General features: G+C 41.7%; 1 protein-coding gene across 1 annotated transcript; it reads left to right on the top strand.

The window, feature by feature from the left end:
• Nucleotides 1-641: 641 nt before the first annotated feature.
• Nucleotides 642-23,444, top strand: LOC124538640. Its single transcript, XM_047115764.1, has 2 exons — nt 642-896; nt 19,544-23,444. The coding sequence occupies exons 1-2, from the start codon at nt 873-875 to the stop codon at nt 20,291-20,293; spliced, it is 774 nt and encodes a 257-aa protein (XP_046971720.1). The 5' UTR covers nt 642-872; the 3' UTR covers nt 20,294-23,444.
• The last annotated feature ends 46 nt before the right edge of the window (nt 23,445-23,490 follow it).

Raw genomic sequence — 23,490 nt, 5'->3', positions numbered from 1 at the left:
TGAGTTCGAATCGCAGGGCCACAGAGCTAGTGCGGCCTCGCGGTCCTCTTTGCCGCAACGCAAATCGTTGAAATCAAAACTTTCACGCTACGAGGCGCTACGAAGTTTTACTGCTACGAACTTCCTGCTACGTAGCGGCCAGTGCGCCCTGCACTCGAAACTTTGTTTGGAAAGCTTTTTTATCTCTCACATTCTGTTATCAGCGCGATGAAAACTTGAACGCTTTCGTCTCAATGTTAGGACTCGGTTTCCTAGCTTATCTTGTGTTATCAAGAAACACGATTATATTTCTTAGTCACTATCAAACTGTATCAGATTTGCAAATGCTTTGCGATGTTTTTATTTCGAATCGCTTATCTGTAAGCAATATTATTTACAACTTGTATACAAAAAAGAAAACGACGCAAAATTTATAAGCATCGAAATACATTTTTTATTTAACTTTCAAAATAGAAAATAGCCGAATGAATTTTTATAAATATGAAGTACCATAAAGTTATACATCTCACATATTGTCTTCTGGTTATAGCGTGTCAGATCAGGAAAGTTCAATCGAAACATGGTCAAAAAAGAAGGAACCTCGTAGAAAGTGTGTATTTCTAGCAGGTAACAGCAGAGCCCAGTGGCCGGTACGGTCTCGGTTTTGTTGTTGGAGTGCAGGTGGGCCGAGCGCGCGGCTCGCCGGCAGAACGTCGTAACCGCCAGCGACTCCGCGCTCGGCTATTCGGGCCTGGCGCGACGGGCTGACGGCGACGCTTCAGTCTGCGCTCGGCCTCCGCACACTGCGCTTGTGAGTGACGCCGTGCTTGTGACTTTGACAGTTGTTATCGTGATCGTGTGATGTTTTCGTATCGGAACTATGGTGTATCCCCATGAAAATGTGGAGTGATTTCCAGGTAAGGTCTAAATCTAAACGCTACTTAGTATCATAAGAGTTAAATCGTTTATTTTTTCGTTTTAATTTCAAACTTGTTCTGAATCGCGCTTTTGTTGAGTAACAGTGATATTAGTATAAAATAGGTAGATTTATATTAAATCTTCAAAGTTTTGAGGATATTCGATTGGTAATCGATGAAGATGTTAAGGTTTTTATTGTGTTTTGAACTTTTCAACTAGATGTACAAATTTCCAAAGTATGTTTGCATTTATTGATCTATTTAAAATTCTTAAGCAATATTTAAGTAACGATAATACATAAGGAGTTATACTACTATTATAGTTTTAGAAACAATTTTTCTTAATTATATTTTTATTATACCCTCTTTCTCTAAAATAATGTATTTGTAGCTTTCCGTATGACTTTAGTTATTATATCCTTTTTGGAGAACCAAGTAATTTGTTCCGTTTATGAAATATATTCTAAGTCAAATAATATGTGTTTAAGAATTTTATTTAGAGACCTTTATAGCAATTTCTTTGTTGTAGAATTAAAGTTATTTTTCATTTACATTACTCGTGTTAATCAACATAAGGCTAGGCTTTACTTTTGTCTGAACAATGGTGCTATAACGGTTGGTAAAGTTTTCGGAATAATGATTTCTACATTGTAGTCAAAATTGCGAAATAGTCTCAAAAAAAAGTTGTATCATTCCAAAGCGCGCCTTTTTTCGAATCTGACATCTCGGCGCGTTTCCGGCGACCTGTCAAACGTCATGTGATAGATAGAAGGGCGCATTCTGTGGTGTTTTAAATCAAATCGTCGTATTCTCGATAACTGCGCGGCGCTCGAGGCGAACGAGAACTCGTCACAGAAATACGTGCGTGTTGCCGTCCCGCTCTATCGCGTGGCGCCGTCTCGCTCCGGCGACGGGTGTTTTTGTGCCGGAGCGGGTTTTTTGTCGACGGGCGCGAGGCTGCCGGCGCCGCTCGCTCGACTCGACTCCACATTAATTATCGCCGAGTTGGCTTGCCAGCGCGAACGCACTTTACTTTCTATAACGCTACGCTTTATTACGAACTCTTGCTTATTTTTCGGCGGGTTCCACTATGCTGCGACGATTTACTTGAGTCGCTTCATGTTATCAGTTGATAAGCAATTAATTTGATTGAGAATTCAAGGTTTAGATAATGTATACCTAACTTGTCTAATTATTAATTTGAAAGAAAAACTTTTTGGGGTTGAAATTAAATGATAAAAACATTTGTTTCTATAATGCTTAACTGAGTCGGTGGGTTTTCCTATGAGTAAGGCGAGGGGCGTATTGCCATGGCAACAGCTAGGGCGCCCCGCCCAGTGCGTACTTATTCCTGGCAAATATATCTCAAAATTATAAAACATGTCATTTGTTCAAAACTAATTGTCACTTCATATATTGTTTCCGCGTTTTAACCCTGTCACTATCGGTAGATAACAATTCACGAAACTCATGAAATCTGTTTAAATAAATGGTCCGATAATCTTGTTTCGCGATAAAAGAGTTCAACGATTTACCTTGAGAAGGTTTAATTATGTTTAACGTCTCTATGAAAACGCTCATTTTTGTGTTACTATTCGATGTTTACGTGAAACTATTCTAAAAAGTTTTCAAAGTTAGATGTTGCAATGTTTATAAACCACCAAACTCGAATTCCCTGTAGGCCTAGTGCGTGGGGTGGGGCGGGGTGGCCGAGGGTGCACTGAGGAATGCGACTTGTTGCAGTCACGTGCATCCGCCATCAAGCGTCACACGTTAAACGTTTACACGCGGGTTACGACAAACCGAAGTTCTTACTACTCTACACCTGAAGTTTGTTACACTATAACATGATTTAATCACTTTACTATGATGCAAATTTATTGATATATTATCTGTCATAAGTTTACTTGCAACATATGAAAATCTGACATTTCCTTCACACATTACAAATTCTTTTTAGAGATATTATTTTGAATCTGTAGTCAAATAATAATCGGTAGTTCATACTTATGACAACCAAAACTTATATCTATTAACAAGAACTATTTAATGGTTATATTTTGCAAACTTCTTTTATGTAGGGTCTACTATGATTAAACTCTTCTAGATAGGTTAATATAAACGGTTGTTGTACACACATTTTGTAAGTGTCTGAATGCGTTGGATTCCGCGGCGGCGAAGCATATCTCGAGAGAGCGTCACTTTAATTAAACCACACAAACAGCGCACTAACAATCGAACACGTGGAACAAGTAAACATATAAACAAATGAATGAATTGGCCGTAACGCATCCGACGTCATCGACGAAGACACGCATAATAATCGCTTATGCAAACGAGCCTTATTATGTAAAACATTATGAATCGTGCCGACATGTTTTGACATAAACGTTTACGACCAATTATAAGCCTATTGTGTGACTCAATGAACTTGAAAGACATTATAATAAATATAGGGCATCGACACTAACGACTCATGAATGGTCGCGAACGGTTACACCTGCTTAGAAAAAATATTATGTACGAGGCGATGTCAGGTGTATGAATTGAATACGTACTATTATATTTTTATTGCATTCGTATTGAATTACCGGCGACGTTTGTTTGTTTTCTTTTTTCAGCACACCTTATTATGTTAAGCGTAACGGCGGGCTTAAGTTACTCTTCGGTCAATATTTGTTTTACTGCTTTACTACGCCACGCGTAAAACAAACGTCAAAAGACGAATATTTAAATAGGATTCGAATATAGAACGTAGACATTCCTTCACCCGAATTCGAGTAAAATAAACGATTCGCGCTTCGACATTCGCAGGTACGGTCTATTTATTTGCGAAAGCCCAGATTCAGCCGACCCAATTACATGCACATAAAACAATATATGAGTCGTTGAACTCGAGTTTGGTGGGCCTATGTAAACATTGCAATGGATAAACACGGCCCCAGACGCGCCGTCGCCAATAATTTATGTAAATTCACGTCATCGTAAAAAGACTGATGGGTTCATATCGCCATTTTCTTATTTCGGCGGTCAAGTTCAGCCCGGGGTGAAAGTTTAACAACTATAATAAATCTCTTGAGTTATTTCCTTGTTTACTTAATAACAAAATACTTGTTGAAATGCGATAAATTATATTTTACAATGGTTTAGTAGCGATTGATTAGTTTTATTTTAAGAAGTTAGCTTTGGAATATATAAATTTACTGTTGTTCTATTTCACACAATATAAAAGTACAAGTAGTTTTTGTCAAGTAATGTTAAGACGTTAGAAATAATTTTAATAGAAACGACTTATAAAAACGTAATCTCGTAATAAAAAATAGTTCTCATAAAAACTTTAAAGTATTTACACACACATTAGACACGATACAAAAGTAAACAAAACATTGTTGTGATTTATGTTTTACTACAGACGCGAGACGGCAAGCAGCGTAAAATCTTGTTTAGGTATAATTATGCGATAATAGCTTTATTAATACCACTACAAATCTATTTCGTAGGTAGTTACTATAAATCACTTATGAATGAATGAATGTTATTATTATACGGCAACCGGTCAACGATATCAGAATGGACTAAAACGTCATTTTATAATCATAAGCTCATAAATAAACATGGTGACGTATCGCGGGTGATCAGTCGGAAGTGGGCAGGCGCCGGAACGCGCGGCAGGCAGTAAGCAGTAGGCACGTGCGCAGATGGCATGTAAACGCGTTTAATTATGTAACATTGTTTTGACATTCGACAACAACGACACATTTAACGCGGACATTAAGTGGATCAATGAACTTGAGCCGTTTGCTGTGTTCAATGTTACGCAACGATCGGCGTTTGAGTGAGATTAATGCACGCGGATTATGACACGCGATACATTTCAATTTACGTTCCGTTTCATTCATGACTTGAGATAATGACGACGCACTCGTTCCGTATGTTTGTTTGTTGATAGGCGTTCGCCGTCACTTGTCAGGCGTTCACTTGCGCTTTACATACTTGCTCCACTCGTGCGAAGTGCAGCCTATATGTGGACGTTGGTCAATTCATATACTTCTTACGTTAGATACCGTAACTCGTATCGAGCATTATTAGTATAGAGGTACACAGAATGTACTTTAATTTTAAACAGAACAAGTTGAAGTATAACTTGAAATAAACTGAAATCGGCTCCATGTGTATGCGGCATAAGCAGGTCGCGCGCGGAAGCAAAACATACGTGTTTTCTAGTCGAATAACTTACTATTAACTACAAGTTTGAGAAGACGGAGGGGTGAAGGGAGTACGTCTTCACTCATTGACGGTTGAAGCGGGCCGCGACACTTTCACTGCATCCGTTATTGCAGTCACTACGCGCCTACTGCACCCGCCGGGGGCCGCCCCAATGCATTCACCCCGCGCCTCCCTGCACAGGGCACGCCGAGCACAAGGGTGCTTTCAAACTTAAGACCATCTATCCTTGAATAACGTTAATCATTTAACTTTTTTGCTAATGTCAAGGCTCGTTAAGATCCTTTTGTGCGAAACCATTCTCACCCATACAATTCTCCGAACCATTCCATTAAAGCTAATTCGGGATGTGTGGTGTGTGATTATTAATACGCAAAAAGCCGCTTTACTTCTTTATCTATTAATATCAGCTGCTGGAATGTGACGACGAGTGGGCGCACTTGACTGTTAACGGATTGGAATAGTTAAAAAGTCACATTGTTACGAAGATTTCTCGGGAGAAGGTTAACAACCTTTGTCACTACGCACATCGATGCGGCGGAGACGAATAGCAAGGAGACAATGGTCGGTATGCTAATAGTAAAATGATTGCAACATGTGGGCAATCAGTCTATCAACGATCGTATCTCGAGTCTAGACGGGCGAGCAGTCGGCGAAGTGGGACAATGTCAATGGTGAGGGCTCGCCATTATTTGCGTAGCCGTGTGTCGGTCGAGGAACGCGTTCCCGAGTGACAAGTGCTCGCGGGTCGTGACGGAAGTTTGTAAACACCGCCGGCCTTGCTCCCGGAGCCGGACGCGTCCACCCGCACCGCCGCACCGCCGCAGAGCCACCGTTAGTCACGCACGAAATATCTCAATATCGCATCTTTCAATGAGACGATCGCTATCTTCGCACTATCGACACTATCGTCACTATGCATCAATAATGCAAATCGATACGGAATGATTAATTCAATGAGCACATGTTAAACGTTACGTAAACGCAATGACGCGGACGTAATCTAACGGTAATTAACGCTATATTTAGGTACGGTAAACTCATAAGAATAGGTATGATCGGGTTCTATTTGCATCGTTCGGGTGGGCGTGAAGGCGGAGAGACGGAGAGCTCGGCGGCGGCCGCGGCGGGTGTCCCGCGACTATCGGTGCTGCCTGATTGATGGCCGATAGATAGCTCGACATTGAACCCGTGCACGGCTACTGTAAATATATCTAGTGCGGACTTCCGCCCGTGACGTCGCACCCGTGACGCGCCGCTGACGTAGCGCCGCGTAACACATCCATATTCTTTTTGTTTACACTATAAAGCATATTTACATTGTTATTGCATCGCGGGGTCGTCGCCTTATCTTTTATTGCTTTTGGCTTTTTACGTATTTGTATTACCTTCCTTTCTGTTTCTGATTATTACCGCTCGTTATACAATGGTTTATGTTATCTCCTTTACATAACAATATTTGTTATTATTATCCTTTCGCGATGTTATCAATGAAGCCTAGATTTTTAAACATTTTATAATTAATTGTTTTCTTTTGTATTCGTCATTTGTTTTGGATTAAATTTATTTTCGAATTTTTTGAAACATTTATGAATATCTCGTATGTTGACATGAACATATGTGCAACTTGGTTTATTTATATATCAACAAGCGTTGGTAGTCCACTACTAGTTGGAAACCTTATTCCTTTTTAAATGCAATTATTTTAATTAAACATCTTTAAATGAAAAAAAGTTACACTTATTCTAAAAGATCATTTATTGTACATTGTTTAATAAACTAAGTCAGAGTAAAAACTCAATTGAATAATTGTTAGTAACAAAAGAGTTATCGCAACCTCTGTGCAATGGGCTTGTGTTTAGTGCTTGTCAAAACCTTACAAAATATATTGATTCCTGGCAATTAGATAATTTCTAAGAATCGCTAAAGTGAATATAGTAAAAGAACGCTTTTGACCTCTTATAGAATTGTTGTTAGTCATTCGACTAGAAGGCTCCAGGGACTAATCTTCTAAGTGCGCAGCCTTCAGAAGACAGGGGTAGATCACCCGGCGGGCGGGGGTTCATTAAAAATTCATTCTTATTTCGTAGCGCCGCCGTAATCAGCCGCAAAGGGAGCTGTAGACGCACGTTTCGCTTTTCTCATTATTTAGTATCGCATCCATTACGATTGTTAATGTATAATGACTTCTATGTTGACATAATAATCAAATATAACTAGAACAGTTTTCACATTTCAATGCCCTTTCCACATTACCGCATTTTAATAATACATAAAAAAGCATTCTGAAATACATAACCAACATGTGAAAAGTTATATCTTTAATTAACAGAAATACGTTTCTTATAAATATCTCAATAATAATGTCTTTCAAAACAATTAATGTTATATAAATACATTTTTTTTTATAATTGGATAATTACAGTAATGTAGTGCGCGAGTGTGGGTTTCGACACATTTCTGTGTGGGGGAATCCTCCCTAACTCATCCCATTCCTAAGTCCCTACTATTCGTTCTCTACTAAAAAAAACTCGAAAGGCGAAATTATTCAACATCTTTTTAGTAAAAAATATGATTATTTCTTATTTAATCTCATTTCACGTTCTAATTTCAAATTATAATTGAAAATAGTAATAGTAAATAAGATAAAAGTTATTTACTATAAATAACTAACAAATATTTCTTCGTGCTACTGTGATTTAAAAAAAGAACTATAAAAATATTAACGAACAAAAAATGTGTTTCGTCTGATTCCAATATCGAGTAAGGAGTGAGTTTGGGATCACGGTAAGGGTTCTCGGGCATCCGTACGCCCCCTTTAAACGATCTCACTCCCTCCTCTTCTAATCTTTTTTAGCCCTCCATCGAGCCTGTGACGTCACCGTTCTCTTTTTAGCAATGAAAAAATGATTAAGCTTTTTTGTCTCGAAAGGTTAAGTTCATATAAAGTTAAAGTAAAGAGATTACGAGTGAAAAGTTTTCTGTAACTCATTAGTTACCAATTAAACGTATTAAAATTATATAAAAAGTAAAGTAAATTATTTTATACTGATTAATCGGAATACCAGTCTGTTACCCAATATATCTTAAAAGATACAATATCAATACGAAAGTCGCTTTAATTAAAAATGTGGAACCTAAATTGGTTGTGATAGATGATTACTTAGCGTGATATTAAAACCAGGTATTCGTAACGGGACCTACAACAGGTTTCGGAGTACATGTGCGGGGTGAGATACGTGTTGATGCGATCGCACTGGATGCATGCATCAAAGATCAGCTGATCGACGGCCGTTTTCCTTTTCATCTCTCGCACTTTATGTAATTAATTGGTCGCCACGGGCGGCGCGGCTTGCGATCCGCCGATAGACTTCGGTACTTCTCATTACTGTACGAACGTACACCCGCGCTACTAACCATCGTTCTGTTTCTCAAATTAAAGAAAGAATAATAATAAATTTGCCTATGTTATGCGATTTGATAGTTTTTGATAGATATATCTTTATTTTTGAATAATTTAATTTTACTTTTAAAGTTACGAAAACAGTTTCTTCAGCGTGCAAATTATTTAGGCTCTCGAACAATGATTTCGCATCCATTTCTTTAATATGATCTAATCATAGACGTTCTGAATCGTCGATCGAGTTCAAACAACTATGAGTTTTTATTTTTACCTCCTATATCTAGAATTTTTTTTTCAGTGTAATATATATTCTCATTAACTTGAATATAAAACAAAGAAATCATTTTTCCCGCCGCATTCAATTTATTATCTTGTTATGTCATGGAATATGCGCCAACAATGGAAGTTTCTTAACAGTAAACCGTTGCGACGGCCCGCAGCGCGGCGTCGCTTGCGACTGGCATTGCATTGCGTGAAATCGCATCGTGTGCTCTAAACTTTTCGTATTACCCTAGCTCATAGCTCGATCCTGCCCTTTCAAGGACGTTAACGAGGAACAGCCCGCATTCAATAACGAGACGCCCGCATTAAAACCAATTAGCACCACTCAAGACCGCTCGTAATCTTCACTGTTGTCACATTTGTGTTAATTTACAATCCACTTATGATGTCGCCGTGGACTGAAGTGAATCGAAGTCAGACTTGCACAAAGTATTTCTCTGTTGGGTAAGAGAACGTGTCGAGAGAGGCCGCGGAGTATCGAGCCGGTCGGTCGGTGTATTTCTCATGCGCGGGCGGTGTCGCAACCGACGTGTAGCAAGAGTATATCGGGTCCGGAGAACGGCGGCGCGGGCGCAGCTGTCACGTCGCCGTGCGGCGTATGGCACGCATGTGCTGCGCGTGTGTGGGTGACGTCAACGAGCCACTTTCACCATACTTTCGTCGCTGCTGGTGCGCTAAAAAACGAAGCGCGATTAGACGACTGCTATTAATACATGCGATGCGACATGCGCGCTGTCGCGCGAAACGATACGGAATTGTTTTCTAAAGCGCTGTACGCTGTTGTTATTATTCATATTTGATTTGTTGAGCCTTGATCAACTTGAAACTTATAATTTAAAAGGAAGAATTCGTAAGACATAAATCCCAAAAATACCTATCTACGACGTAAGCAAGTTCCACAAGTACCTACAGTACATGCAATGAGTATTAACGCGATTTAGAGAACAAACAATTCGTCAAAAGGTTCCTATTTGTGTCCTGGCAGTGTCCACTAATTTTAAACGTTAATTGGGAAACAATTCCGCCTTACTCACACTAAAACATGGGACAAGTAAAATCCATTTGTTGCTATCGCGCCTGTCTAATTAAGCTCTGTCATAGACTTTTCGAAGGCTCTATTACGAGCAGCCTCCAAACTTAGAGCGGACTGTAACACATTTGGTATTCAATCGGAGATTGGCAACAGCGGATAATGGCTTCTATGCGCGGGTAGTAAGGTCGATATTGTAAGGGCGGAGTTAATTTCGCTCAGTGTGACAATTACGGCGATGCGGCCCGCCCTCGCGCCGCCGCAATCGATAGGCCTAGCGCGGGTGCGGTGCGCGGGCTGCGGGAGGGATGGCGGTGGTCATTACTTATGAAAAGCAGAGGTAACGGCACTCGCGACCACGCGTCTGCGGCCTTTACCACGCACCACCGCATCCCAACATCGACGACAACGCTCTAGTCGACCTGCCATTGACGATTATATTTTATACGATTATCTGAGTACTGTAATACTGTACAAAATCCTTTATTAAAAATGTTTAAACAGGGCTCGGTGAAAAGGATCGTGGCCCTAATCTGCGAATTGGTAATGGGTTAGCGGGACCTTTTGCCGAGTTCGGGGTCTGGTCTTTGTATGCTCCCCCAATTCGGGACCCTTCGTACTGCACCAGGGGTCGTTGTACGCAAACCGTAAATCTATATCAGTATTTTTATAAATAGAGACAGTCTTAGTTTCGCTACTAAAGTCATAAGAGAATCTCTCTAAATTGGACTTTGAAGAAACAAAGAAACAATCAAGCTGAGTTCATAAAATATCATCGAAAAGACGAACTCGCGATAAGTTTGCGCGGGAAAAACTCATTCCCGCGCTTTGTAGCGAGTTTTCTTGGGGAGGGAGGTATATATGAAGAGGCTGCCGCCCTTCGCTGTGTTAGTACCTAATGTAATTGGGAGTGGAGCGGATGAGCTCAGTTCTGTAGGCTTTCGTTCGTGAGCACACGTCTAAGAGATTACGAATTCATTTTCATTACGCTTTCATGCTACTTCACATATTGTATCCGCTGTATCGACTTTCGAACTGCTTACACGAGTTACACATCATTCGAACATATTTATTTATTTCAAATTCTTAATAAATAAACACTTTTTAAAATAAATCCGTATTGCTTATCGAAGGTTTCTTTTTAACTACAAATCTATAATATACCCAAACAAATATCCTGACTTGATCTTTGTTATATAATGTAGATACTTCATAAAAAAAGAATTTCTCAAATTTTGATTTAAAGTGGTTGCTCCTCTATATTTAATTTCGCTAAGTCTACTTTCCTATAGTGTCATTATTCTTAGGAAACCCACACATAAATATGGTCGTATAAACTTTTGACATAATGCAAATGAGTGGCGCTTAAAACGTATTAGTATATATATATATTACATTACATTCCACAGAAGAATCCAACGCGTACCTACAACTCGCAGAGTTTAATCAATAATAATAATAAACTTCGTAAAACTTTCATGAAGAAAATTTAATGACAACGTAATATATTATGTATTTTGTGTAAGAATAATAATTAAATGTGTTACAATAAAGCAAAGCAGCCAGTCGGAATGTTGCAAGAGTTGGTATCGCGTCTTATCAACGGCTTATCACCTTCAAGGTGACGGTCCGATGTAACCGCGCCGATTGCCGCCAGCATATCTCATGATTAATATAATTATTTCTATTACCGAAGAAAATATTCTCAGCTAATATTTTAAATATATATAACATGAGACGAAATAAATAATTGCTATATTTAGAAATGATTTTAAAATGTTAATTATATTATCGATTTAAAACTTTCAATGAAAATTTAATACGACATAAATCAATTATGATTAATCTAAACTGCACATCAACATTAATCGGCAAAAAACAAAACGGTGTTCTTTATCGGAGATATTGACATTGATTGTCGAAAGTGCCGCCGATAAAGTTTTTCACAAAACGCGGGAAACGCGGCAATTATGTACATAATATCAGCGAAGGCCACGTGCTCGGTTGACGTTAACAAAGTTTCCCGATGCGGAGAAAACTTTGTGACATGTGAGTGGTAGATACTTACAATATGTGCCCCACCTCGCCTTCTTCTCCCTCCTCGCCCCCCGCCGCGCCGCATCCGCCGCCGCTGTGACTCAGCGGCGCCCTCGTGCGACGTCGCCCCGTCTGCCCCCATGGAAAATTTATACCCACCCTCTTCCCAAGAATATTAGAATTCCACCTACTCAAACCCAACTTTATACAACAGAAATACGATCTATTTTCCTTTGTCATGCGCCAGTAAGACAAAGGAGCGCTAGCAATTTTGCCGAAAACAAACCCTAACTCCAGAGGGATATAGTTTGTAATTTATGAGGCGAGGTGACTCACGTGCTATGAAACGCAGTGTTGACATTACAGAGTTAGGACACATGATGTAAATTATGTTTTTCTTCAGTTTTGTATAAAAGTTATAGTATGAATGTAGTATAGATATGTCGGCAGTATAGACCGATTCACTTGAAGTAATATTGCGGCTCATGCAGGGAAAAAGCGCTGAGTAGTTGTATCTAGGTATTCAGTATCATTAGTAGTACAAAGTAATGCGACGTTAGCATCGACGCTGACTTCGAGCGCTCTCCCTTATTCCCCGCCTGGCACGATGTTTCGCGTCTCGAGAGCGTGTGCTCTCATCTCCTTAATTCGTCCTTCGCCGCAGCCCCCTTAATTCTCCCTTCCAACGATGCCGCGAGGGAGGGTGCTCACTCTCTTGTTAAGCGGAGTTCGACCCCCTTATTTATGCCTGGCGCGTGGTGGTGGGCGGCGGGCGGGGGCGCTCTATCGACGTTCGTTCGTATCTATGTACTGGTGAATTAAGAGCGAGTCGGCTTTCATTTTACTTTAAAGCTTCCACGCTCGTGTGCTCGCCTTTCAGCCAAATGAGTCCGAGATACGAACTTCAACCTTAAGTCGAGGCACTACGGTCAGAAACTCCGGTTAAATTTTATTCGCCTTCAGTGTTTTATAACTTCAGAGAGGGCGAGGAGGCGGTAGGGTTTTTGTGAGTGGAAGGACTTTTTTGACGTACGTTTTTTATGTTTTATTCGTTTAGGGTTCGCTAAGATAACGATGTCATACTGAAAGTAAAGTGCGCTTTGAGAGAAATGTTCGAAACTTTGAAATTGAATTCAAAACATATGCTATGAATTTACAATTATGTAATGTTATCATGTACAAACGCTCGCAATTAATGAATAAAACGAAACTAACTCCACAACTTATTCTGAAGTAGGCGATGAAAACTATTCTGTAAAGTTTGTTACCAAGTACGGGCAGAGTGGGTGGCTAAGTGTACGCACAACGTCTTCAGTGAAAGTGAAATTTAGCACAAGTTCGGAGAAATACAACTCTACGCGGATCCCCCTCCGCCCTTTAAGGAGTCGTCTTCGAGGGGTGGCAGTCGGCAAACCCGGCTTATAACAATTAAGTTTATTTGCTCGCGCGTTTTCTACTTTGCCTCAGTAAGAAACATCATTTCGCTGCGCCCCGTATATTGTAATAAGAAAACGATCTTTGAAACATTCCCATCCCTTACATTATCTCACTGTCGCTTGACGTGAACACCGAAACAGCATATCGGGCCGGGCAGAAAGAACAAAGAGCACTAATTACTTTGAAGTCTCTCAGTTCTTACATGGTGTCGAATAAGGTTCGTTTCTCATGTCATAGGTTAAAAATCAAAAGAGCGACTGCCCTGTGACGGTTGAACGACCTTTGTTAAGGTGTCGCTTTCGGGCAGGTTATTTAGTGCGGCAGGGTGAGCGGGGGCGGCGGGCGGCGCACGGGGCAGGGGCCGGGAGCTCGCAGGGCGGCCGGGACACCCGGGTCGCCGGGCAACGCAACTGGGTCACTCCGGGCCTTCCACCGCCCACCAATTATGTACACGCTCGTTACCGGACACGCGTTTTTCAATCACATCCATATTTAATTGGGCATCACAGCCTGAAAATATGTACCGTCCTGTTTTACCGGGAACTTTATTTAAATTGCTGTGTCACCGTTCAAAGCCAATATGCCCCGTTATAAATATAGTACGGAATTTCGATTGATACCGCTTATGTAATATAAATTATTTCAATAGCTCTGATTAATAAAATGCTCCGCTACATACATTGAACGTTCGTAGGGATCCCAAAGTCGGCTTGATGGCTCAGTGAGCAAAGTTAAGAAGTGCGAATGCGGGCTATAAAGCTGCCTTGAGAAACTTCTTACAAGACAGAAACTGTGCCCTAACTTGTTGCATGGATGCACCACGGAGGGTGCGAGTGGGCGCAGGGCGGTGCGGCGCGGGGGGTCGTCTTCATAGTGAATGGGCGCGAGATGTCGTGGCCGGCGAGCGCGTATGGAGATGCCGCCATTGATAACCGTGACCTCGCCCTTATCGCGGACGCCTGTCGATGACTCCCGCATAGATTACGCGTTCCCACCTACATACATTCATATTCGCACCTCAAATTACAGCTGACAGAAATATATACTTTACTACTACTGTAAAACCATTTTATTCTATATAAGATAGGATGGGTTTGGTTTAATCAATTACTTATAAAACAGCGTTAATAAAGTTGTACAGAAACAATTGCACAGGCATCGACGACATGTTACTACATGGACGCAGTCATTGTAACTGGTCAATTTGCATTTTGCCTGTTAATAATTCTTTCAAGAACATGCTTCTTACTTAATTAGAGTTGCGTGTATTGAAAATTCGATACAGCTGTTAAATGAAACAGATGCAATTTGTCTGATTTGAGCACATCAGTATGCAAAGTGACAAGTAAGGCAGGGGCTGGCGCATATTAAGTGCAACCTTGACATTGGCTAGCGCCCTAATGTCGTCGGATCGATTGTCGGAATGCGAACAAAACCATCTCTGGCAGCAAATAATAATAGTGTCGGGACGATGAATGAACACATTAGCGAGCGGCGCGGGCGGCAGTGGCGGCCGGCGCCGAGTCATTACGCGCCCCCATTAATCACTGCAACAATCGGCCGATATCTCGCTATTTACAAACGCGGGAGCACGTGTTCGACGCTCGTACTACGCAGAGTGTATTGACCCATTTAGATAGCTCGACCTTCGCGCGGCCATTGTGAGCGAAAAACATAAAAATAAGTTTTATTGCGGCGTCGTTATGCGTATCGCTGCGGTGCGCGGGCCCGCCCGTCACGCTCGCGCCGCGCCGCCCGACAGCTGATCGCTACGTGACATTTTTATTTTATTCGCTCTTCCGGGGATTCTCCGAGATACGTACCAGTGACGTCATTATCTGCCCGCGTACGCCCGCACCCGCTGATTTATTGTCTTAAAAGCGCACGATGCGAACTCCATCCTGGAGATTGAAGTGATTTATGCACTGCGTACGCACTTCGTCTTACAATGTCAGTGTTAACCGCTACGAGCGCCTTGAACCAGTCCTGTTTACCACATTTGCATTCGTTCTTGTTGTTCTTATCGCCTTCGAGAAATTAACTGTTTTGTACAGCTGCTTGTTTGGTCACCGGAAAATGTTAAAACTTATTATTTCCCATATAACTTTTACGATTCGGTTATGATTTTACATACACTTAATATTACAAAATGATTATTCCTATTTTCTTCAAAGTTAAAGAATATATTAAAATTGAACTATATTTCATAACATATATTAAGAGTTAAACTAACAAAGTGTGGTAGCCTGTATCGACTTCAAGCCAGAGTCAGTATTAGGAGGAAATATTTGAGTTGCAAGCGAGGCCTCGCGCGAGTGGCGGACCGACATTCCTGTCATGTTGCCCACGGCGTTCGGGGAAGTAAATGCGTCATCCGCGCTTGAACAAAAACTACAATTTTCCCTTTCATTGCATCAAGTGGCCGCAGCTCTGCAAGACGCTCATCATAATAAACGCATAACGCCACGTTCCGCACGCGCCCGCACACTGTAAACAATACGTTTCGGGAATTCCCTCGCTTTTTATGCAGGCACACATTCCTGAGGGATTCCTTTTGTTTGCGCTTAAACGGTTCTCTTGTACATTTTTTTCTCTGTCACCTTGGAATTATTTGACACCGCTGCGCTCTTATACAACCGCATAACTTAAGCCTCACAAAAAACGACTGATGTCTGAGGGCATTTATTTTCAACGAACAGGTGACGAATAGTATTTAATAATATCAAATACCTTTAACAGTTAAGTGGATCAGCAATCATCCATGTCCGCCCTGGCTTATTTCAGTACCTCCTAATATCGTATGTAATTAGAATGTCTTAAATTAACAATGTATATCTAGATCGCCGATCGTTGAACGCGAATGTAGTTTCACATTCATACTAGTTTCATAAAAAAAACTCGTTCTTTAAAATACAATTCTCAACTTGCATGCAAACTTTAAAAAAGTATAGGCTAATATCGTTCAAAACGGGACAGCGTCGGTATAAAAAGCTCGGAGAGTCAGTCGAAGTTGCGCGGCCGGGCCAGAGAACAGGATGTGAGACTGGTCCGCGCACACAGAGCCGCTGCGCGTGCGCACACACGCACACATAGCCGCGCGGCCTCGCCGCTCGCCGCTCACGGAAATGTGCGTGCCAGAGACTGCCTTGGCGCTCGGCGCTGGCTCATGCCGAAACCCGAATCGTTCGACTGATGCTCGCTAAGGAAAGTTTTATATACCATTCGAATAATATACATCTTCAAAAAATATTAAATATACGAAGTTTTATATAAATAATAAAATTATGCATTTTCGATGTATAGAGCAATTTTCTAATAACATAAAATACTTTATGTATAGGGTATATAGTTTATTTTATAAATTACTTAGAGAAAATATTAAACGTAAAAAAACCATCAGCAAATAGTAATACCAACAAAATAAGTATCCGATCAATTCGAACATAACATGGTTTGAATAAGCAACAATATGATAAAAGTATCTTCAATGAATACAAACCAATTAAATACGATAACAACATCAGTAACAATACAATCACCAATAAATCATAATTGCATAGCTTCCGAGTCAAAACAATAAATAATTTTCTCAGGGCATAAAAAATGTATAACGGTATCCGAAGCTCAGCGGGGCTAGGCTGATCTGTAATCTTTAACCACCTGTAAACGGCCCGATACCCTTCCAATGAATGAGTTTGCGAACTTGATCACGTGCTCTATTGTACTGAAAAGGAATGTTAATCGTAAATCGCTCATTCAATAGATTCTCCAATTCGATATTGCAGATTAACACCTCTTCACGCTATGAAAATTTATGAATGAATCGCAAAAAATACTATGTGGATCAATTATAGTGAGCGATCGTCACGTCTTTATTACCTCTGTTGTTTGTGGAAATTATTAAAACAAGCAATAAAAGCTTTGTGTGTCGTCTTAACGCCTACGCTTGCGTGAATTACATTTTGTTTTTGTAAATATAGGTTTTTACCGAAACGAAGTTTTGTTATAATATTCGAGAGCATACTAATGTCGTTTACATATTATGAAACAAAGAGAAACGTTGAAATAATTTCAAAGAAAAAAAGACCTTAATAAATAATTAGTTTATAATAATGCTTAACGCGCGCTATTTGCGTTTTCTCGTATATATCCCAGCTTTATAATGCAGAGCTGTACACCCCACGCTATCTACCCCATTTTATAGTTCGCTATAATATAACGTTCGTTGGAGCGTAGGTAGCTGTAGCGTTAGATAGAAGCGGACGGCCGCTACGCGATGTTATTATACGATGCGGCTGTGTGCGCGTGCACGTGTACGACCCGCACACAGAAACAGCTAGTCCGCCCCCCCGCGCCCCGCCTGCGACCCGTTCAGCGCTCTTCGCCCCACCCCGCCGCCACCCGCAGAGACCCTCGCTCGCTCGACAACGACATGGCTTAGCGCGCTGTGAAGCAATGCCGTGCCGCCATCTATTCGCTCTTTACAATGCCATAGAAAGTTCGTTCGACTCGCCCGCCGATCGAACTTTTCCTACCTTCGCGATCTGACTGACCGATTATTAGCGCCTCTACCTTCAGTTGACCACTCATACATAAAACGAGAAGTGAGCACTTAAATTTCGTTATGACTGTAATTTTAAATAAATCGTAAACTTCTAAGCGCTATAGGGACATCACAGATTTAATATACCGCATAGCTATTCAAAGCAAGCGATAAAATTAACGTCAGACGTTTCCAAGTTTCGAGCGGACAGAACGAGCGACGCGGTGCGCATCAGAAAAAGAACTTTACGACAAGATTAGAAAGAGCGAGCGGCGCGGCAACGTCGCGCGGCCACGTTCCAATGAACGGAGCGGCAACGCTGTGCGCCAACGTCATATACTAAATTTATTTTCATGAGCGCCAGCGCTGGCGACGACACCGCTACATTACATACACTCGCTCACCGCGTGATACTAATGAAATCACGCGGTTTTGTTTATTTCTGCATTTTGCAAATTGCACAGTTTTTACCACGCTACAAGCGTTAACAAATGAACAATGGAGCAGCCCATTTTCCGCAGAGTGATAAAATGGTGACGCAAAATGATTATTTGCAGCGTTGCGATGAGTGGCCGCTGAGTCAACGCGAGCCGCGCAGGCCAGCGACGCTTAGCAAACGAGTGCCTCGACTCTCATTGCGTTATGCACCACATTGAATACATTTTCTTTTGATAACTTTTATAATTTAGCTGTTCCAAATGATTTCATTTAATGTAACCTAATTTTTGAAAAAAAGGCAAATCATTCATGATTACTCTGTAAGCATAAAAAACTTTAAAGTCTAGGTGCATATAAAGGCATTTAAGTCTGAAGGTGCGTAAACGCGTGTGCCACCTAATTGTGGTGGCAGGTGCGCGGGCATCTGCCGCCGGTGGATTTGCTAACAATTTATTTTTTAAAACGTCCCATTTTAGTTACCTAGTTAGTCGTATATTGCTAAATATCATTGTGACTACTAACGGAGCCAGCAATGTATCGCATACAATCGCAATGTTTTAAGTCAAGGCGCCCTGTCAACTGAGTCTATCGGGTTATTTCTATACATATAGACGTAGCAGCTGCTCGTACGATACAGCATGTTTTTCTAGTTTCAATTTGTAAGTGAAATTTCTATGTTATAATTATTTAACAAATAATAATTTTGAAACTGTTAGTCTAGCCAGTCAGGTTACAACAGTGTAACTCAAGTTAGGTTCGAAAAAGTTTACACATTAACATTTGTGGACCATGACGTCTTCATCGATCTTAAATTTTTTGGCCCCAGCGTTCACGTTAAAATCTTTTGTATAGAGAGCGTTTTCAAAAAAATGGGAACGGCATTTGTTCGGGTAAATCCCATAGTCGTATTTCGGAACACGAACTCTCTACCTGGGCCGATCTGCAGGGGTTGCTCCCCGGGTGCATATTGTACCCAAAAAAAGAGAAGGGTCGCTCTACAAAGCGGGCTCAGGTATCTTTCGCGTTGCCTTATCCTAGCATGCAAGGGATCACAGGGGCTGTTTTATAAAGAGCTCTGTACAATTAACCGTTTTAATATTTCGTACAATGTAAATTAGTTCTCATAATTTTCTTCAATCAGTAATTCAGTAAGAATTACTTAAAATTTTTAACAAAATTCCACAAAGCTTTTGATATTCATATAATGTTATAAATTAAAAATAACTAAAATCATTTTTTATTGAATTTTGCAGGGCTCGGGCGGCGGGTGCGGCGCCAAGCGGCGCGCCGGCTCCCCGTGCGAGGGCGGCGGTAAAGTTGCGCGCTGGGAGGATTCGATAGCGCGACTGGAGGCAGTGGCCGCCGGAGCGGGCGGCGGCGAGTGCTGGCGTGCCGAAGACGAGGAACGGCGCGCGTGTCGCCGACGCTGGTGCGGTGGTTGGTGCGGCGCGCACGACACCATACGCGCCGAGAACGGCAAATCCTACCTCGAACTGGGCGGCGCAGCGGCGCGTGCCTGCTGCGATGGCCGCGCCGCCGGTCGCTGTGCTTCGCGACGCTGCTACCGCGAGCGACGCCTCAAGATGATGAACCTCTGCGCCCTGAAGCTGGCGCGTTTCCGCCAGACCGCGGACCCCTCGCTGCGGCGCTCGGTTCTCGTGTGCAACACGCTGCGAGGTATCGAAAGGGAGATGGAGCGCGAGAGCGCCGAAGAGACGCCCGCGCCCTTCGAGGCCGCATGTGCCGCGACGGCGGCGGGCGCGGCGCGCTGCGAGGTGCTGGGTGCCCGGGACCCCGCGGCCGGGCGCGCCACTCCCTTCCCGACGCCGCCCCCGCCAGACCGCGACTCGGGCTACGGCGACGAGGAGCAGCGCACCATCGACTGGGGCTCGGTGCTAAGCCTGTCGTCGCGATCGGCGCTCGACCCCCCCGAGGACGCGTGGCCCGACGACTGGGGCTGGAGCGAGGACAGCTTCGTGCGGCTGCTGGTGCCGACGAGTTAGTGGTTGCCGCGCGGGCAGGATGCGCCCGCGCCGCACTGAGCGCCTGTGATAGGTGGGCAGGCCGCGCCGCGGCGAGCTGAGGGCGGCCGCGCGGCGCGGCGAGGGCCGCCCGCGCGGCACATCTAGTCGGCGCCACGCCGCCACGCAGTCAGTAGTTAGTGTTATGTGATTATTAATGGGAAGGTGCTAGCTTCGGACGACACGCGGGACTTGATCGCGAGCCGAGTTATTTTTGATAGTTTTTTTTCTTTAAGTGGACTCAGAACTGACTTAGCAGCAGACGTTATTACTGTTCGTATCGAAACTCGGGTGTTTGAAATTTTTGTTGAAATTATTGTGTAATTAATTAGATAAATGCTATATTTATTAGGTTGAAAGAGAGAAGTGATGATTTAAAATTATTTCTGTCTTGATATTTTCTATCTGATGTATTTTATCGACAAAGCGTGACTTCGGGTGGGTTATGTTATAAAGGGGCGCTGCCGTTCGGGGAAGTGTGATCTTCATTTATATTCCGGACAAAGTCGAAATAATTGCCGAGCTCGCGTTTATGTTTCTGTAATTTCCACTGCATATTTCAAAGGAGCGGCTCCCGCGAACGGCGGCCGCCAGTACGTCAGACTCATGTGTGGACATGTGCCGAACCTTGTGCCCGTCTACGCTGTAATGGGGCGCTGTAGAATGCAGTTTCAAACTTCTAAAGGTTCATTTGAATATTGACGAACAAAATTGTAATTAAATACGTAGTAAGTACTTAAATTAACACATGAACTTTCATTAGTTCCGCATCCACTGCTCCAGGGCGGCGCTGTAATTGGGTGTCAATTAAACAGCCTTATCGACAGTCCTGTATGGAAGTCTCACGATTTTTGGCATCATTATACATTGAATAATTGGAATTTGTGAAACGTGATTTAACATAATACCGGTCGTACTTAAAGCCTCTCACAGTCGGAATTGTAAAATAAACGAAGTCTGTCCGAGAGCCCGATGGCCGTTTGGTGAACGTTTTACTTTTACCGATATGTACCAATTAAGAACAATAATAATTTAGGAATAATACAAACCTACTAATAAAACTATCATTCAATAATTTCTTACGGTGTTTACTACTAATAGTTAAATGCAGTTCCTAATATGTAATTAGTTAAAATATAAGTGAAAAATAACAATTTATTTGCAGTATTTAATTCTAGTTTTGTATCGACGTTCATTAGACGGGCATCGGATCTCCTTAGAGGGAACCTCCTTAGCGAATTAGGGAAGTTTGACTGATAGAATTGATTGGTTTTGGGAATGCAATGAGATTTGAGACATCGAAAATACTAATATATAACAATAGATAGATTCAACCCGGCCTCCCTAAGAGAGTTCTAGTCAACCCGATCCTACGTCATCAAAGTGTAACGGAGCGTTTCTTTTGATGGCGTAGCAATGATGTGTCCTCTCGTTAGTGACGTCGGATTGCGAGCAACTTGCGTGAAATGGGACTTAATGAATCTGCGTGTCATCGGGATTTGCGGTCGGGGCCAGCGACGCGAGCTAACCGTGGATAACGATTACTTATTATTGACAAAATTAACTAATTTTATCGACGAGCTTAAAGGTTTTACGTTTCGATTGGTGTATCGTCCGCCCAGCGGCGCCTCGACCGCCCCGACCGCCCCGACGCGCGGGCCCATCTCGCGGACTGCGCGAGTGCGACTGCATGGACCAAACATACCTACCTAGCACGACTTTTAATAGATCAAAGTACAAATTTCAATAAAGTAAGATGCATTAGTGCTCCGGCGCATGTTTGTCCACCGTTGTCAATTACTCAAATATTTGAATTGTGATTCGGTAGCTAATGAGAGAAACTCTATGTTCTTAAATTTAATGTACATATTATATACGGAGTTGGGCATTATGGCGCGGTGACTCGCGGCCGTTGTAAATACATAATGTAAAGTAATAATTTTATCGGTATGGATGTGTGAGCGACGCACGCCGCCGCCTTGTATCATACGACCTCTATTCTGTCCAATACACTCAAGTACAGATTTACAAGTTACATATTTTAATTCGTTTTAATGTAAGGTGTCACAAAATATTGCCAGTACCGATTTGAGAGATGTCTAATTAGTTGTAATTCGCGGGTTCTGAACTCGTTAGCGATGCACGGGATACTTGAGGATGGGAGAGTCTATGAGCGTTGCGTTCCGATCGTTTTCTCATTCGACGATTTACTTTGCATACTTACTTAGACTTTTTTTGTTAAACTTGTCCGTATGGTTGGTTGTGATGGTTTACTTAAGTAAGTTAGCGAATTATGGGTAAACGACTCTATTGAATATAATATACTTACAAGTTTGTACTAAGCCTCCTGCTTTATGCCTCTGTCGTCAGCGCCCGAGGAAATTGTTCAATTTTTAATTTAAACGTACTTAAAGTATTTAAGTAAGTTATGTCTACACGTAAGGTTTTTAGTTTAAAATTATCTCGACTGTACCAATTAGTATAATGCATCGCCAGCGCATGTGTGACAGAGGCATAAACCGTTTCATATGCTTGCAATTATGTACAAAATAACAGATTTTAAACAATCTATTAAATTACCTTGTCTTTAAATTTCCGATTAATGTTTCCATAAAATATATCAAAATTGTATAAAATTATAAATAAATGAATTGTACATCGTCCTCAACACGTTACAAATTTGGTATGCGTTCTGGTGTTTGTCTAAATGCTTCGAAGTGATGTACAAAAGATGTAGAGAGCTATTTATTACCGGGCCGCTACCCCCGAGCTAGTGTTGTGACTACAGCAATAATTGTAGACAGTAGACCTGTCTCGTCCGTCTTCTCGTCGTCGGAATCGTTTCAAAGAAACGCATTCGACACCTTCATACGTAACTTTATAATTACATTATGTAAGTGTAATTTCTTAGTGTTTTTCATTGCCATTGGTTACCAAAAATGACAGGATTTATTATTGAAACGATTGTGTATATTCTAGAAAAATACTCCCCTTAGAAAATTGTGAAATCAATTTTGAATAAACTTGTTCTGCACATCGAATTGTTATGCGTTCCTCATGTTAGGAGTTGTTCAAAATTGTTTCCTGTGTTCTAATGTAAGAAATATTGTAATATAATTATTGTTTAAGCTGTTGTGTCGAAAATAACAAGAACAGGAATAATTTTGTGAAACAATGGC

This window comes from Vanessa cardui, chromosome 20, assembly GCF_905220365.1.
Source record: "Vanessa cardui chromosome 20, ilVanCard2.1, whole genome shotgun sequence".
Taxonomy (NCBI): domain Eukaryota; kingdom Metazoa; phylum Arthropoda; class Insecta; order Lepidoptera; family Nymphalidae; genus Vanessa; species Vanessa cardui.
The sequence above is the reverse complement of the archived record's forward strand: the minus strand, read 5'-3'. Positions and strand labels throughout refer to the sequence as shown.

Bases quoted from the DNA above. Each gene is read 5' to 3' on its own strand.
- LOC124538640 (XM_047115764.1), top strand. From the start codon at position 873: ATGAAAATGTGGAGTGATTTCCAG. The intron at 897-19,543 runs GTAAGGTCTAAA...TGAATTTTGCAG, and splicing joins AAATGTGGAGTGATTTCCAG to GGCTCGGGCGGCGGGTGCGG.